The sequence below is a fragment of the Desmodus rotundus genome, chromosome 9 (genome assembly GCF_022682495.2).
Source record: "Desmodus rotundus isolate HL8 chromosome 9, HLdesRot8A.1, whole genome shotgun sequence".
Taxonomy (NCBI): Eukaryota; Metazoa; Chordata; class Mammalia; order Chiroptera; family Phyllostomidae; genus Desmodus; species Desmodus rotundus.
In genome coordinates, this window is record NC_071395.1 from 63733080 (window position 1) to 63750421 (window position 17342).

General features: G+C 41.0%; 2 protein-coding genes across 17 annotated transcripts in view; one reads left to right on the forward strand and one right to left on the reverse strand.

Annotated features, from left to right (window-relative positions):
• PIGL (phosphatidylinositol glycan anchor biosynthesis class L) overlaps nt 1-3000 on the reverse strand; it is an 81706-nt gene extending 78706 nt beyond the window's left edge. For all 5 annotated transcript variants that reach the window (XR_006656136.2, XM_024564633.3, XM_024564631.3 and 2 more), the window contains exon 1: nt 2567-3000. Coding sequence is in view for 4 of the 5 variants with exons in the window: in XM_024564633.3 (XP_024420401.2) it covers nt 2567-2801 (235 nt within the window). In the remaining variant the exon portion in view is untranslated. The remainder of the gene's footprint in view (nt 1-2566) is intronic.
• Nucleotides 3001-3283: 283 nt separating this feature from the next.
• The window catches only part of NCOR1 (nuclear receptor corepressor 1), a 199860-nt gene continuing 185801 nt past the window's right edge, over nt 3284-17342 (forward strand). For 7 of the 12 annotated variants that reach the window (XM_045199099.3, XM_045199102.3, XM_045199104.3 and 4 more), the window contains exon 1: nt 3690-3925. The gene's annotated coding sequence lies outside the window, so the exon portion shown is untranslated. Of the gene's footprint in view, nt 3621-3689; nt 3926-17342 lie in introns of those variants that run through there. The other 5 variants (XM_045199106.3, XM_045199103.3, XM_024564729.4 and 2 more) reach the window with 2 other exon arrangements.

The window sequence follows — 17342 nt, forward strand, 5'->3', positions numbered from 1 at the left end:
TAATTATTTAAGTTACAAGTTTCACAAGGACACAGTCCTTCTCTAGCTTGTTTTCACTGTTTATTTCTAGGGCATAGAACACAGGTGGCGAACACAAGGCCGAAGGCCGAATCCGGTCCTCTACCTTGTTTTATCTGGCCTGGCACCTTGTTTCTACCCAGCAGCAATGCTGAGCTCTAGCTTAACTGTTAAGGAGTAGTTACATTTATACAGTCCTAAATTACATTTGGCCCTTTGAACGCAAACATGAGGCTGATGTGGCTCCCGGTGAACATGAGTTTGACACCCCTGGAATATAATAATGCCTAGCATAAATTTTTTAAATTAAAAAGTTTTTTAAATTAAAACTTTATTTTTTTAAAAGAGCAATCTTAGGTTTGTGGCAAAATTGAGGGTAAGGTAGAGATTTTCCCATTCACCCCTGACCCCACATATAGACAGCCTTCCCCACTATCAACATTTCTCATCAGAGTTGTACATTTGTCACCTAAAGCCCATAGTATACATTAGGGTTTACTCCTAGTGTTGTACATTGATTGTATGGGTTTGGACAAAGTACAATGACATATACCCTTAATTAAAATATCATACAATATTTTTCACTACCATAAAAAGTCCTCTGTGTTCCACCTATTTATTCATCCTTCCTCCCATATGAATCCCTGGAAAAGAGTGATCCTTTTACTGTCTCCATAGTTTTGCATTTTCCACATAGTTGGAATCATACAATATGTAGCCTTTTCAGTTTGGCTTCTTTCACTTAGAAATATGTATTTAGGGTTCCTCCATGCCTTTTCATAGCTTGACAGCTTATTTTTTTTCTTTAGCACTAATATTTCGTTGCCTGGATGTACTAATAGATTCATCCATTCACCTGCTGAAGAACAACTTAACTGCTTCCAAGTTTTGGCAACGATGAGTAAGCTGCTATACACACCTGTGTGAAGGTTTTTGTGTGCACCTGCTTTCAACTCCTTTGGGTAAAGAAATACCAGGCAGGGTAACTGCCGGATGGTTTGGTGTTTGGCTTAGTAAGACACTGCCAAACTAACTGACTTCCAAAGTGCCTGAACCATCTTGTATTCCTATCATTAATAAATGAGAGTTGCTGTTGCTCACCAGCAATTGTTGTTGTTAGTACCCCAGATTTTGGCCATTCTAAGTGTAGTGCACATAAATCTTTAATAAATATTTGCTAAATCAATGAAAAAATAAGGTTCAGTGGAAAATATAAAACTGTACAATGTTACTTCTATGAAAATCTGTATAGAAAAATAAATGGAACGATACACCACCAGATGGGAAAAAGAGGTCATGTACATTTGTTAAAAACAGCTTTACTGAGGTAAAATTTTCCATAACATAAAAGTCCACACCCATTGTACATGTAGAGTTCAATTACTTCATTTATACACTTGTATAATTATCACTATAATCCAGTATCATGGCCAATTTTGTTTTCTCATTCCATCTTTTCTGTATGGTGAAGGAGGACTTATTTTTTGAAAGTCCCCTTCACTGAAACGAAAGGACAAAAGCCCCTTTCCAGCCCTCTTTACCAGAGCTGGCTCCTCCTCTCTCCCCTCGAGTCTGTCAGGCATAATTAACTACTGTTTCTCTGAGCCTCTGTTCTCAGGACTGGAGAGGTTGCTGGTAAGCATCCCCCGTGCAGGTGCTTTAAAACATATACAAACAGGACTTATCAGACCTTAGCGCCTAGGTTTTGAACCCAAAGATAACAGCAAAGCAAACTGAAGTCTGCAGTAACATCCCGAAACCTCCTATTTACAACTAAATTGACACGACTAACCAGCTACAGCCCCCTTCCCCTTTCCAGACCCAATAATAAAAGCTCAAAGCCCCTACGCATCAGGGTTGGTGCATTTCTCCGTACCCAGCCCTCTCCTTCTCTTGGAAAAGTAAAAATAAAACTTTGTTCTTCGCATTTTCTTCTCTTTGTGAATTCTTTCACAGCCCGCGTCACTGACCACCCTAACATGAAAGCTGGGTGGTACTGAACTATAAAATTATTTTTTAGCCTGATGATCTGAATCGATTTCATCAACTTGACATGTGCATCTTTTTAGGACAAAATAAATTTAAAAAGCAGCAGGAAAATCCTTTGCTACGGCTAGAAGTAAAACTTTCAGGCTTGATCAGGCATGATACAACCTAGATTGTTTGGAATACTATGGTAAGATCATTATTCTTGGTACTTCTGCAAATAAAAAGGTTGCACAGAATAATGAGTACGGTCCCATTTCCCAACGGAAATGTAGGTATTGAATGGAAGCAAACGTGAACTGTTTTCTTGTGCTTAATCCTTCTAGCAGAGAGTACAGTAAGAAAGCTGAGTACGTCCTCCAACCAACCTGGGAAGCTGGCCGCTACAGTCCCTACGCTGGAGCCACCGATTCTCTGTGGCGCCCAGAGAAGGGACCTTCGGAGTATTATTCACTTAGCTTTCTACAACAGAGAACCTCTGGGAAAAAGTAGACTGAGATAAGTTGGCACTTAAATATCCTTCACAGCTCCTGGTCCCAGGGCCCCGCCTTCAGTCTCCTACCTGCGGAGAAGCACAGCAGGAACACGCGGTGCCTCAGGCGGGCCAAGCCTAGCAAAGTGGGAGCAAAGAACATGGCTTCATCGTCTGGGTGCGCGATCACCAGGAGGGTCCGACTTCCGTTTCCTAACAGGCCAGCCTGCACCTGACTCTTCAATCGTTCGGAGGAGTCCCAAACCCAGAACACGATCCGTGCTAGGGCCACCACCGCCAAACACAGAACGGCCACCACTTCCATGCCGTGTAAGTGGCACTGCGCCTGCGCAATACGGAAAGGTGCTGTGTACCCTGACGCCGGCGGGAAAACTCCACTGTGCAGAAATTGCGTTCCGAGTGGAGGTTTCGCCCAGCTAACCAGCTCTTACGGCTTGGGGCCTTAAATGTCGGGTTCCTGTGTGGTTCTACATTGACGCCTCCCAACACTTCTTTATCGATTTCCCTGTACTTTATGTAGCATTTACGAGGTCTGTGCCTGCACATGTTGAGAGCTGAACCGAACCCCTTCCTGTCCAGTTTTCTACCCTTGTCCTTACACCGTCCAGTCATTTCATTGGAAGTGAGACTTGAGGGCGCACTTGGTTGTCTCAAGGGCCACAGGCTCCTCCGAGGAGTGACTTAGATTAAGGACTGACATCATAGACAAATCGGCATCGGCCGCCTTTCAGTGACGTTTTAGTGCGAATTACAGCCGGAGCTCTGGGAAATATCTTGGGTAGGTCGATGTGCACCCCTTCGGCTCCCAGCACGTGAGGGCCGACTTCCCTGCCCGCAGCCCGCAGCCGGAGGAGGCCGCCGCCGTCCCGCTGCGCCGCGCAGGGGTCGCAGAGCTCGTGGCTGGCTTGCGTCCCTCCTTTTCCCACGCTCCGGGGAAGGCCCCTACAGCGGGAAGTCAGCGGGGTCGTGGTGGGCGCCCCAGCCGGTGCGTGATGGCAGTGCGCTGGTCCGGGTCGGGCACTGTGCTACCCAGGCGTGTCTCCGGTTGAGGGGACCGTCGCCCCCGCCAAGCCGATGCGAGATACGGAACCAGACCGTGGGCAACCCAGGAAACTCTGTTGAGGTAGGAGACGCGCGACGCCAGCGGAGGGAGTCGGTCCTCCAACCTTCCGGAAGGAGGAGGGGCCGGCGCCAGAGCAGCCCAAGCCGGCCGCCGGGGCTGGCGTGGGGAGGGAGCGGGGTTGAGTCAAGATGGCGGCCAAGGTGGCGAAGCAGCAGCAGCAGCCGCGGTGCCGGTGGCGGTGGTGAGTGGAGTGATCGCCTAGCTCGCCCCGTCAAGGGAGGTCCCGAGGTAGGGACCCGCGTCGGGGTCGCGTCCCGCTTCTCAGGACCGGGGGCGCGCCGGTTACCACACTCCTACAGCTCCGGGTGAGTAGGCCCCGGCCTCCGGGCCCCGGCTCGGTCGAGAGCTTCCGAGGGCTCTCAGGGCACCGGTCGCTGGGACGGCTTCACTGCGTGGCGGTGGGGCGTGACGGGCCTGGCAGGTTGGGACCCACTCCAGCCGTCTGGTCTCTTCTCGGCCGCCCAGGGCCAGCGGTGCGGCGCGGGGAGCTCGGGGGTCGAGTGGAGGCTTGTGGAGTTTGGAGGAAGAATGGGCTGCGGCCGGACTGGGGCCGGCGGAGAGGTGTGCTGGGTGGAGGGGGCGTGCGCGTCGTGGAGGGCCCCCCGAGGGAGACCGAGTGGGCCGGGGGACCCCGGGAGGGGCCAGCACAGGCTGCCCCTGGGCTCACTCTGAGGCGGAGCTGGTGGCCGTCTTGGGAGTGTCGAAAGGGTTAGGGAGGGTGACAGCGATGGACTAGTGCGTGAAGATCGAACTAGTTCGCCTTTCTAACCAAATCTTTCAGGAGTGTAATGGCGAAAGGGTGGAGATTGCAAAGATCGGAATTCTGTACCTTCTGCCTTTTGTCGTTGGTGTTTTAATATGCGAAGTCTGTGCATTCTCTTTTTTGGGGGGAAGAGGGATTTGAGAAACTGTAATAGAGAAATCAGTCTTAATGGAGAGGAAACTGAATTTGAATTCTTCGAATTAACTGGATTAGGAGCAGTCGTGTATTAACGGTGTGGATGGGAAAAAGTCATGTTTCTGAAACATCAGTGTCAGTTTTCTTTACTGATGTTGTGTGCCACAGTGCTGCTTCAGTAGGGTTAACCTTGGAGACAGTGTGGTATGGGTAATTCCAATCTTTGGGATTAGTATATTCACCTGCATCAGATTTGCTTCACTAATCACACCCTAATAATACTGAAATTTACATTCCCTGTGTGCACACTGGTGAGGTAATGATGGGATGCGGAACATTGTGCAAAGAGCAACAGGCCCGGGATTTTAAAATGCCAACAAATACTCATTCGTTCGTTCAAGGTGTCTTGATCAATAGGTGTTGCTGAGGGGTCACATGTGATTGTCCCTTGGATAACTGAAGAGTTGATGACATTATTTAGTTTTTAGTGGCTTTTTGAAAATGTTTTCATGTACCTTTTCATAAAGTTATTTATTGGATGAACCAATTTGCCTGGGCTCAGGAGCAGACCAATTTTAGAAACTTATTTTTAAATGGGTAATGGTTGCAGAAGTAACCACAAATTGTTGGAAAAAGAAATACTGTTTTTATTTTCTTACTTTGTTAAAATCCATGGAAGTTTATTTGTTCATTTAATATTTACAGTTGCTTTCCCTTGCTTTTGGCACATCTGTTACTGGAAATCAAGGTTAACAAATGTAAAGCAGAGTCTTTCTTTAATGCATTGTGACATTTTGGAATATGATCAATCTTTCTGTGCTTCAGTTTCCTCACCTATGATAGTAGGAAAACACCTGCTCTCCTAGGGTTCCTAAGAAAGTTAATAGTTATGAAATTACTTTAAACAGATTAAAAGGTTTATTCTCCTGTGAGGTAGTAACAGCTCCCTCTGCACTTGTGAAATGCTTTATTTGCACATCTTATGACATTTACACTTTCTATTTTGTGTTTAGGTTTTACATACATGTTTTAGCTCCTCTTGAGGGCAGGATAGATCCTTCACTAATTTTATCTTTAAGGCACTGTGTAGGGTTTTATTTTCTGAGTAGAATATTGACACTGCAAGTATTTATTGAACATATAAACATTGTATTCTAGGTAGAAAAATGTATTTCACATACAACTTATCCAAATACACTTGTCTCTGCTGTAACACATCTGTCGATGTGTAGCTGTGATATTCTCCATGGCCTCTGAGGAATATGTATTTTTAACTGGATGCCTTGTTGAATTTAATTACCGTATTTTTCGGACCATAAGACACACCTACGTTTTAGAGGAGAAAAAGAGGAAAAACATTTTTGAAGCAAAAAATGTGGTAAGATGTGTAATAACATCCTTTAAAGCAGAAATCCTGTAGCAAGCCAGGTAAGCTACATTCAGACTATAAGACGCACCCCCATTTTCCTCCCAAATTTGGGGGGAGAATTGCATTTTATAGTCCGAAAAAGACAGTATATATTAAAACTTAAGTATTTGGCCTGCCCACCTAAATTTTTTTAAAAACACAAAGTACTTGAAATTACCTTATGTTTTTTAAAAAAATTTAATTGGTTAAAAGTTTGTTCCAAGACTAGGCAAATTTAAATGAAAGTTTTTTCAAGGTTTTTAAAGGGTGAGATTTTCTTGCCATTGTTATCTGCAATTGAAAGCAAAGGCCTTTGAATAGGCCAGGGATTGATGTAGGTCAGCAATTTTCAACCTCTTTCATCTTATGGCACATATAGACTAATTACTAAAATTCGGCGGCACACCAAAGAATATATTTTTCTCCAACCTGACAAAAGTTATATATAATTTTGATTCAATCACACCAGACGGCTATTGTTGTGTTAGCTGTTGTTATTTTTTTACTTTACAACCTAAGGGAAAAGAGGTCAGTGCCCCTGACTAAATAGTCAGGTATTTCATATTTTTAAAAAATTGTTTTGAAAAATTTTATTTATTTATTTTTAGAGGGGGGAAGGAAGGGAGAAAGAGAGGGAGAGAAATATTGATGTGCGAGAGAAACATAGATTGCTTGCCTCTCTCATGCCCCCAACCAGGGACCTGGCCCATAACCCAGGTGTGTGCCCTGATGGGAACCCACTGAGCCACACCAGTCAGGGAAGGTAGTGCGTGTTTTAAAAATTATTGCAGCACACTGATTAAAAAACCTCTGATGTAGGTAAATTGCAAGCTGTTTGTTACTTGGTTTTGTGTGTGTGTGTGTGTGTGTTTTGTTACTCAGTTTTAATTGTATTTTGTGATGTCTTAATTGCAGTTTCAAAATCTTACTGATGCCTGAGAATGCTAGAAGTCTCCATATTTAGTTACTTCCAGCTATTCTTTTACTTCAGATTTGGATTTTACTAGAATATGGCACAAAGGATAGTAAATGTTGATCATAATTTATTATTTGTCGATTAGAGGTTCATGTATAGTTCACTGCCCTGTGCAACCAGCGTTAAGTACCTTTTGTTGTTGAGGGCATGTTGCTAAATGCTATAAAGGTGTATAAAGTTGAGCAGATTAATATGTGTACAAATAACTGTAGATTGCCTGGTGTTTTGTAGTTTTCAAGCTTGAGGATGCAAAAAAAGTACATTTAGATGTATGGTTAAGAAAACATTTTATTTGTTTCTTTTTCTATCAGGACTTATTAGGAGTATTGGAAAGCTATGAAAAGCTTCTGGTATGTAGCAGTAACTATGTAGAGCATCTGTTTTTTATTTTGGTATTCTTGTGGTAGTGGTTTTCCTTGAATATTTTTACTGTTTTACTACCATTTTTTCTACCCCAGGAGCTAGTGTGGTCAAAATACTATATTACTTGGATAGTCTTCAGATACAACATACTTTTTTTTTTTTCTGAGTCCTCTTTGGATTTGAGGGTGAGACTATACAAACCTCTGTAAGAATTTCTGTGGAATTCCTCCATGTGTGTTGCTAATATTTTTACTTAAAGGTGATCTAAAAAAATGAAATTACTAAAACAAAATGCTAATTATGTATAGAATTATAGAATGTAGAGTCATATACATTATCTACAGAAGCTACCCCTGATAAACCCACCCTAAGTTGAAAATATTGTAAGTTGAAAATTCACTGGGTAGACCTAACCTACCCAAGGAACATCATAGCCTAGCCTAGTTAAACATGCTGAGAATACATACATTAGCTTACAGTTGGGCTGATGTAGTTTCATCTCACCAGTAATTGCTTTCCTTTTCTTGCCAGAAACAAGAGATACAGATGGGCCTATTGTAGACATGCTGTGATGGGAAAACAAAACACAGTATCCAAATAACGCTGGCAACACAGTATACTGTAGAGTATTTATTTACTGGATCAACCCTCTTTGATCTGGTGCCTGACTGGGAGTCTTGCTTGCTGCTGCCGCCCAGCATCTCCAGAGAGTATTATATTGCATATCGCTAGCCCAGGAAAAGATCAAAATTTGAAGTATGGTTTCTACTAAATGCTTTTCACTTTCACAACATTGTAAAGTTGAAAAAAGTTGTAAGTAGAACATACGCAAGTTGGGGGCTGTCTGTAGTCATAACTTCTTTTCCTGTTTTCTGAAGGTCACAGAAATGAAGTGATCTGCCTAAACCATTGTATTCTGGAACTAGCAGAATCCAATCTTTTGACATCCACTGTGGTACTCCTTTCGTTACATCATGTCGTCTATGGCAGCAGTTTCCACCGGTGTGCTGCAAGAGCTTTTAACACACGTAATATCTGACTGTTTAGTCAGGGCACTGACCTCTTTTCCCTTAGCTTGTCAAATAAAAAAATGACAACAGCCAACACAACAATAGCAGTCTGGTGTAAATGAATCAAAATTATACCTTTTTTTTGGTCAGATCAGCAAAAAACAATATTTTTTGGTGTGCTGCAGAATTTTAGTAATTAGTTTATGTGGCCATGAGATGAAAAAGGTTGAAAATTCCTGATCTATGGGATTATTCACTGTGATGATTGACAGTTACTTAAAACAAAAATTGGGGTGGATGGAATGAGAAATAATTTATTCAGCTTAGGTATTGAATTTAACACATTTCTTTAAAATTTCTTCAATGAAAATATATTTTGAAAAAAATTAGTATTGCTCTACATCTGTAATATGATCACTGGGAATTATTTACTTTATTTAAGTGTCAGTCTGCTATGATTAAACAAAAATGTCTTTGAGGTTATCTGGACCTAGTGATATTTCATGGAATTAAAGTATTACAGGAAATTTTATTGTGCCAGTGTTTACCTCTGAGAACTAAACAGAGAGATTAAATTATTTTATAACTTAGGTATTGCTTGCTTTGCTAACCCTTAAAACCTCTGGATTGTTTTTAAATTATGAGGGACTTTAGTTATATAGAAGCTTAGCTAAATAGCATGAGCATGAACTGTATTCATATTGCTATATTGAAAAGCTCATATAGAATATTAATTTTCTTTAGGTTCTCAGGCCATAAAATTTATTTTAAAGAAAATTTTATATTATTCTTTTAAAACTGATATCCCCACATGAATATTGAAGTATGGCATATTTCTTTATTCCATTGGGCTATTAAATAATATGCCTATTTTATGTTACATTAAGAAGTATTGTTATTTCTCATATTACGTCTTTTTCTGGTTTGCTATTTCCCTACTTGACTCTTCCAAACTCTGCCATATCTTAATCCTGCCTATATTTTTTAGGGTTTGATTACATATCACTTTATCCGGGAAGTCTCCCTCTTACTTCTCCAAAGTTGTGTATTTTTCATTCTGAAAATTCTTAATGCTTTATTTATGCCTGTACTATAACATCATAGTTATTTGTGTACATGTTCATTTAGTCCCCACTGTGCCATAAACCCTTTGTGGGCATACCTCTATCTCAGTAATTTCTAATCCTTCCTCTGCCCTCACTCTGAATAACACTTTGCACCCAGAAAGCGTGTTGTAGAAATTTGTTGAGTTCATGAAAAAGAGCCTGGCTGCTAGAGTTATTTGGTGTGTTTGTTGTAGAAACTGATTGATACACATGTGGGAACTTGATGGTGAGTTTTTGGAAATTAAAAAACAGGAATTCACCAGTGTCAGGCAACATGTCTGTAATCAATGAATTATCAAACCATTTCTTTTTGTTAAAGATTTTATTTATTTTTAGAGTAGGGTGAAGGGAGGGAGAAAGAAAGGGAGAGAAACATCAGTGTGTGGTTGCCTCTCACATGCCCCCGGTTGGGGACCTGGCCCACAACCCAGGCATGTACCCTGACTTGGAATTGAACCAGCGACCCTTCGGTTTGGTTCTGAGCCACACCATCCAGGGCTCAAAGCATCTTCCTTCCTTCCTTCCCTCCTTCCTTCCTTCCTTCCTTCCTTCCTCCCTTCCTCCCTTCCTCCCTTCCTCCCTTCCCTCCCTTCCCTCCCTTCCCTCCCTTCCCTCCCTTCCCTCCCTTCCCTCCCTTCCTTTCCTCTCTCTCTCTCTCTCCCTCCCTCCCTCCCTCTCTCTCTCCCTCTCTCTCCCTCTCCCTCTCCCTCTCCCTCTCTCCCTCTCTCCCTCCTTTCTCCTCTCTCTTTCTCCTCTCTCTTCTCTTTCTTTTTCTTTCTTTCTTTCTTTTTTTCCTTTTCCTTTTCTTTTCTTTTCTTTCTTTTCTTTTCTTTCTTTCTTTTCTTTCTTTCTTTTCTTCCTTTTCTTTCTTCCTTTTCTTTCTTCCTTCCTTTCTTCCTTCCTTTCTTTTCTTCCTTTCTTTTCTTTCTTCCTTTCTTTCTTTCTTCCTTCCTTCCTTTCTTCCTCTCTTCCTTCCTTCCTTCCTTCCTTCCTTCCTTCCTTCCTTCCTTCCCTCCCTCCCTCCCTCCCTTCCCTTCCCTCCCTCCCTTCCCTTCCTCCCTCCCTTCCCTCCCTCCCTCCCTTCCCTCCCTCCCTCCCTTCCTCTCTCCCTTCCTTCCCTTTCTTTCTTCCCTTTCTTCTTCCTTCCTCCCTTCCCTTCCCTTCCCTTCCCTTCCCTTCCCTTCCCTTCCCTTCCCTTCCCTTCCCTTCCCTTCCCTTCCCTTCCTTTCCTCCCTTTCCTCCCTTTCCTTCCCTTTCCTTTCCTTCCTTTCCTTCCCTCCCTCCCTCCCTCCCTCCCTCCCTCCCTCCCTCCCTCCCTCTCTCTCTTTCTTTCTTTCTTTCTTTCTTTCTTTCTTTCTTTCTTTCTTTCTTTCTTCCTTTCTTCCTTTCTTCCTTTCTTCCTTTCTTCCTTTCTTCCTTTCTTTTCTTTCTCTCTCTCCTTTCCTTTCTTTCCTTTCTTTCTTTTCTTTCCTTTCCTTTCTTTCCTTCCTTTCCTTCCCTCCCTCCCTCCCTCCCTTCCTTCCTTCCTTCCTTCCTTTCTTTCTTTCTTTCTTTTTAGCTTTTTTAAAAAATGTATTTATTGATTATGCTATTACAGTTGTCCCATTTCCCCCCCCTCACTCTACTCCATCCTGCCCACCCCCTCCCTCCCACATTCCCCCCCTATAGTTCATGTCCATGGGTCATACTTATAAGTTCTTTGGCTTCTACATTTCCTACACTATTCTTACCCTCCCCCTGTCTATTTTCCACCTATCATCCATGCTACTTATTCTCTGTACCTTTCCCCCAATCTCCCCCTCCCACTCCCCTATTGACAACCCTCCATGTGATCTCCATCTCTATGGTTCTGTTTCTGTTCTAGTCGTTTGCCTAGTTGGCCCTTGTTTTTGTTTTAGGTGTGGTCGTTAATAACTGTGAGTTTGCTGTCATTTTTACGGTTCCTATTTTTTATCTTCTTTTTCTTAGATAAGTCCCTTTCACATTTCATATAATGAGGGCTTGGTGATGATGAACTTCTTTAACTTAACCTTATCTGAGAAGCACTTTATCTGCCCTTCCATTCTAAATGATAGCTTTGCTGGATACAGTAATCTGGGATGTAGGTCCTTGCCTTTCATGACTTAGAATACTTCTTGCCAGCCCCTTCTTGCCTGTAAAGTCTCTTTGGTGAAATCAGCTGACAGTCTTATGGGAACCCCTTTGTAGGTAACTGTCTCCTTTTCTCTTGCTGCTTCTAAGATTTTCTCCTCTTTAATCTTGGCTAATGTAATGATGATGTGCCTTGGTGTGTTCCTCCTTGGGTCCAGCTTCTTTGGGACTCCCTGAGCTTCTTGGACTTCCTGGAAGTCTATTTCCTTTGCCAGATGAGGGAAGTTCTCCTTCATTATTTGTTCAAATAAGTTTTCAATATTTTGTTCTTCCTCTTCTCCTTCTGGCACCCCTATAATTCGGATGTCGGAACGTTTCAAGATGTCCTGGAGGTTCCTAAGCCTCTCCTCATTTTTCGGAATTCTTGTTTCCTCATTCTTTTCTGGTTGTATGTTTCATTCTTCCTTCTGGTCCACACCGTTGATTCGAGTCTCAGTTTCCTTCGCATCACTATTGGTTCCCTGTACATTTTGCTTTGTTTCTCTTAGCATAGCCTTCATTTTTTCATCTAGTTTTTGAACAAATTCAACCAATTCTGTGATCGTCTTAATAACCAGAGTTTTGAATTGCGCATCCAATAGGTTGGCTATCTCTTCCTCGCTTAGTTGCATTTTTTCTGGAGCTTTGAAGTGTTCTGTCATTTGGGCCTTTTTTTTTTTTTGTCTTGGTGGGTCTGTTAACTTAAAGGGGCGGAGCCTTAGGTGTTCCTCGGGCGGGGTAACGCTGGTTGCTGTGCTGTTAAGCTGTACGTGGGGGAGGGGCCAAGAGGTAGCAATGGAGCCCGCTCCTCTCTCCACCAGATTTCAATCTTTCACTCTGCTACCCACAATCAAACTGGGCCCCCTTGGTGCTGGCTCCTGATTGGATGGGCCTGTGCACGCCCCATTCCCCCCCCCCCCCTCCAACGACCCCTCCCGTGAGGCTGGGAGTCTCTCCTGCTGCCGCCCCAACCCCCACGGGCGTCTTCAATCAGAGGTTTGCCTGGGTTGCGCGGTCTGCTTCACTCCCTGCCGTTTGTCCGGTTTATCTGTGCCTGAATGTGGGGCCGCGGGGTGCCACCCGCTGCTCTGCCTGCCCCGCTCTCTGCCACTCTGAGTCTGGCCCTCTCGGTTCATCCGTGCGAATGTGGGGCCGCAGGGTCTGCCAGTGGCCAGACTGCCTGCCCTTTTGGTTCCACACTCCGCCAGTCTGGGTCCCGCCACAGCAATGCGAGTCCTCTGCGCCCCGGCCGCTGTCTGGATGAATGTTCACTCTTCACTTCCTTGGTGTCGGACCTCCCCTCCGCTGGTCAGCTCTGGTTGCGCGAGGAGGTGCAGCGTGTCCACCTACGCCGCCATCTTGGTTCTCTCAAAGCATTTCTTTAAAAAAATGTCAGTTTACTGGGATTTTCGAGAGAAAGAGTAAGTAAACATGGGATTGGTTCATCCCAGATTATTTGTATTTTTGTATTTCAAGGTAATTTGAGAGCAAGAATGTGTTAATTTATATGTGCAGGGACTTAGAGAGTAGTTTCAGTACTAGGAAAAAATTGTGAATTAGGAATAGTTGGTTATAGGATTATTGTGGAATCCCTTTGAAAGAATAGTACTGATAAGTTTTACATCAAAAATTAAATCTGTGTCCTGACTGGGTGGCTCAGTTGTTTGGAGCATTGTCCTGGACACCAGAAGGTTGCAGGTTCCATCCCGATCTAGGCACATACCTACCTTGTGGGTTTAGTTCCTTGTTGGGGCACGTACCAGAGGCAGCCAATCAGTGTCTCTCCTCTGCCACTCCTTCTCTCAAATCAATAAACATATTTTTGGGTGGGGATTAAAAAAATTAAATCTTTAAGTAGATGAGTTAAGTGCAAAGGAAGAGAAAAGTCAAAATTACCAAATTATTTTGGTTATTACCCTCCCCAGTGTCTACTTGAGGAGTAAAACATGGCTGTTTGTTTTTCTAAATACCTGTATAAATTCATATCAAAGCAGAATAAATTGAGGTTGCGTTTTTCTAGAAAAATTGACTTTTAGATTTGTGAGAGTCACAGATCACCTCTTCCTCCTTTTTTTTGGGCCATTCATTTCCCTTGGAATAACATACAGATTTGTATAATTTTGAAATGTTTGTTTTAACTAGTAATCATCATGCTTCTATTCAAAGATGTTTAACTTGGTATTGCTTTTGATTAAGTTCTTCAGTTTTGATTTATAATAACTTTGTGTATTTGAAATGAAACAAAAACTTGTGCTTTTTAGGAGTTAGCAGCCTAAAATATACACAGTGTAAATATACCAGATAGAGGTAGTATATAGTCCATCAGCTGTGTCTGTCTGTGTGTGCCCATGTGTGTCTCTGTGTGGGGTGTCTGTGTATGTCTCTGCGTGTGTATCTGTATGTATGTGTATGGGGGGAAGAGAAGAGAGGGGAGGGGTGTAAGGAGAAGTTACTCTGTGTTCACACAAAATCATTTTAATGAGTGAAGGAGGATATGTTATTTTAAAATTTTGTCTTTTGTTTATTATAAATAGTACATTTTTATACAAGTACAGTGCAGTATAGTAGCATATAAAGAAATTCCTGGATGTTCCACTTCCTTGATGTAATCTGCTAAGTGTTGCACATTTTTTCAGATTTTTTCTGTGTATGTAGGTAATTTTCTGTATTATGGGATCATACTGTACTGTTCTTTTGTACTCTACTGTTCTTGTTATATTTAGAGCTATTTCTATCATTAATAGTTACATAGTATTGTACTTATGAAAATACCATAATTTGTTTAATCAATTTATGGCCACTAATGTTTTGTTTTGTCAGAAAAACAAAGCTGTGAAGTATTTGTGTGTGTGTGTATTTATTTTGTATAATTGTAGAAGCAGCTTTATAGGATAGATTCCTAAAGTAGAGTTGCTGTTGTATACATGATGTAAATTTGATTTTGACACAAGTATATTTCTATGCCCTAAACCCTGGCCAGTACCAGCTACTACAAATTAAAACATTTTGACAATTTAAGGAGTAGGAAAAAAGTGATTCTAATTGGCCTTTTATCAATCACTTTTTTTTTAAATCACTTATGATGTTGAACATTTTTACATGGGGGGGTTGTATTTCCTTTATAAACGGCCTACTTTTGTTTCGTTATTTTTGATGAGGTTATTGGTCTTTTCAGATTGATTTGAAGAGTTTTTTACATACTAGAACATTTACTTTTTTCATGTATGCATGTTCCCCCCCACAGCTATTTTTTTGTAGTATTATATAGCCAGAGATATCCAGCCCTGCCCTGTGCTGTCTTTGTGACCTTGGGCACGTTATTTAACCTCTCTAAGCCTTAATTTCCTTATTTGTAGAATGGAGATGATGTAAACAACATTTAGCACAGTAGCTGTCACATAGTAAGTAAATAATCAAGATATGCTGGCTGTTTTCAATCTATATATGGCTTCTGGTTTTCATGTTCTACTTTATAAAGACCTTCCTTACTGTAAACTTTAATATTTTCAATCTATTAAATTGAAAATACAAAGTGAGGAATATTATGTGGAGTATGCTACTGCTTGTCTTAAAGAGGAAAAATAATGTATACATACATCAGTATATCATAGGATGTTTTTGAAATGAAACCCAAGAAACTGTTAACATTATTTGTTGTAGGAAGAACTGAGAGACTGAGGCACATGACTGAGAAAAAGACTTTTGAACATATACCTTTTTGTATTTTTAAAACAGGAGTCCTCAGATTTCAATTTAACATTTTTATGATTTCTTTTTCATCTTTGCCTAGCTTTTATTGAATTTATTGGGTGACACTGGTTAGCATCTTTTTTTAGTTTCTATTTTTTTGCTCTATCTGGAATTTATTTCTGATGTAAGAAGTGAGGTAAAGATATATTTTGTGAGGGATATATGTGCATGTTTTTTTCTATCAAATAGTTAGCCAGAAGTTGTCAGTACCGTTTAGTGAATAATCCATCCTTTAGATTTGCAACTTTTTATCATTTATTCCAAATGTGTCTGAAACTGTTATGTTCTATTATGTTCTCTTTATCTTTTGTTGTATATTACCATATTTTAAAAATTATTTTTGTTTTATAATTGTAATACTATTAGGGTTAGTCACCTGTTCATTACTCTGTTTTGTTTTGTTTTTCTTTTTCAGCTTTTGACAGTTCTGGTCTGTGTATTCTTCTGGGTAAATTTCAGAATCGTTCGGAAGTTCAAAAGGAAATCTTGCTGAGATTTTTATGGGGAATACTGACTATTAATTGGGAATATTGAACTTAAAGAAAGGTTAATTTTGGGAAAATTGACACCTTCATGGACTTCCTATCCTTTTGTTCAGATAGACTTCTTTTCTCAGTAGGTTTCCAAACTTTACTTAAATAATCTTTAAATAAGTTCTTTACTTTTTTGTTGTTCAACATATATAGTAGGAATCAAATAAGGAGTTTACATTCTGTGGGGGAAGACAGTACCTATAATCAAGTAAAACAAACTAATTCATTAGATTATGATTAATCTGTAAAGGAACAAAAAGGGTGATGTGATTGAGAGTAACTGGTGGGAGCCCACCTTATAGTGTGGGTGGGAAAGGCTTTTCTGAGATGACATTTGAATTGAGATCTAAGTTTGAGGAGTCAGCCACTTGAATAAGCCAGGGATACCTAGAGTAAAGGACAAAGGCCTGAAGCTAGAAAGCCTTCTCCCTCTGACCCCTCAAGGTGAAGGAACTGTAATGAAGCTTCTGTTGTTGGAACCTACTGAACAGTTGGGAGAGAAGACAGGCCAGATCAGGTGGGGCCTTGTTGGACATAGTGACTATTGGGATTTTATTTGAAGTTGCGCGGTAAACCGTGGGGAGTTTTAAGCAGGAGAGTGACATGTTCTGATTTATGGTTTAAAAAGAAAATTTTGATTTTTGAGTGGAGAAAGTATTGAAGTGGGAAGTCCAGTTAGGAGTTTCTTGCATCAAGAGATGTAGAAGGGATAGTTGAGATGGAGAAGATGGGAGGCTTGGGGATAGAGTGGGGTGTGAAAGGAAGAAGAGGGCTAGTAGTTGCAATCGGCATTATTTGAATTAAGCACTGTTAGGTGTTAGGGAGGCCATACAAGCACCTTACAGGTGTCTAGTGGTTTTATTTTTTGTATATAATTCAATAAATTTTATTTTAATTGCTTTTCTCTATTTTGGTATGTACCTAGAAATAGAGACTGTTCATTAATTTTGTTTTATTTTGTTTCATAACTTCTAGCAGTCTGTCTCTGTTAGTGGGTCAAAGACCATGATCATTGAGGTAATGGTTTATGATTTTTAAAAATATTACCTAGGGGAAGTTACTTAGCCTTTTTAAAGCCTTAATCAGGGACAATAATGGAACTAGTGTTTTAGGTGAGCTCATGCATGGTCAAGATGTTAGTATTATGGTAACTTATTATTATTCTCCTTAGGTAATGTCCTATCTGTTAATTCTGGCCAAGCATCTAAAGTTCAAATTTTTCTGATCTCAGTACATTGTTATTTTTTGTGTTAATGGAGGAGAGAATTAGCTGTTAGTTGTCCATTTTGCCATTAAAAAATATATGAATATATTCTTATAGTTGAAGGGGTGACTATTGCTCAACTCAGAGAATTAGTTCAATATAGTGCAACTATACCTGCAAGTTCTCAGTTGTGTGTTGTCTACTGCTGTCTTGAGAAACTTGTTCTTTCTCATTTTATGTAGGGATAAAGCAGCATTTTTATAAAATTCATGAATTATTTATTGAATGCCTGTATTCTTAGATTAATTATGTAATTATGTCCTTATTAATGTCTTTCTTTCAAT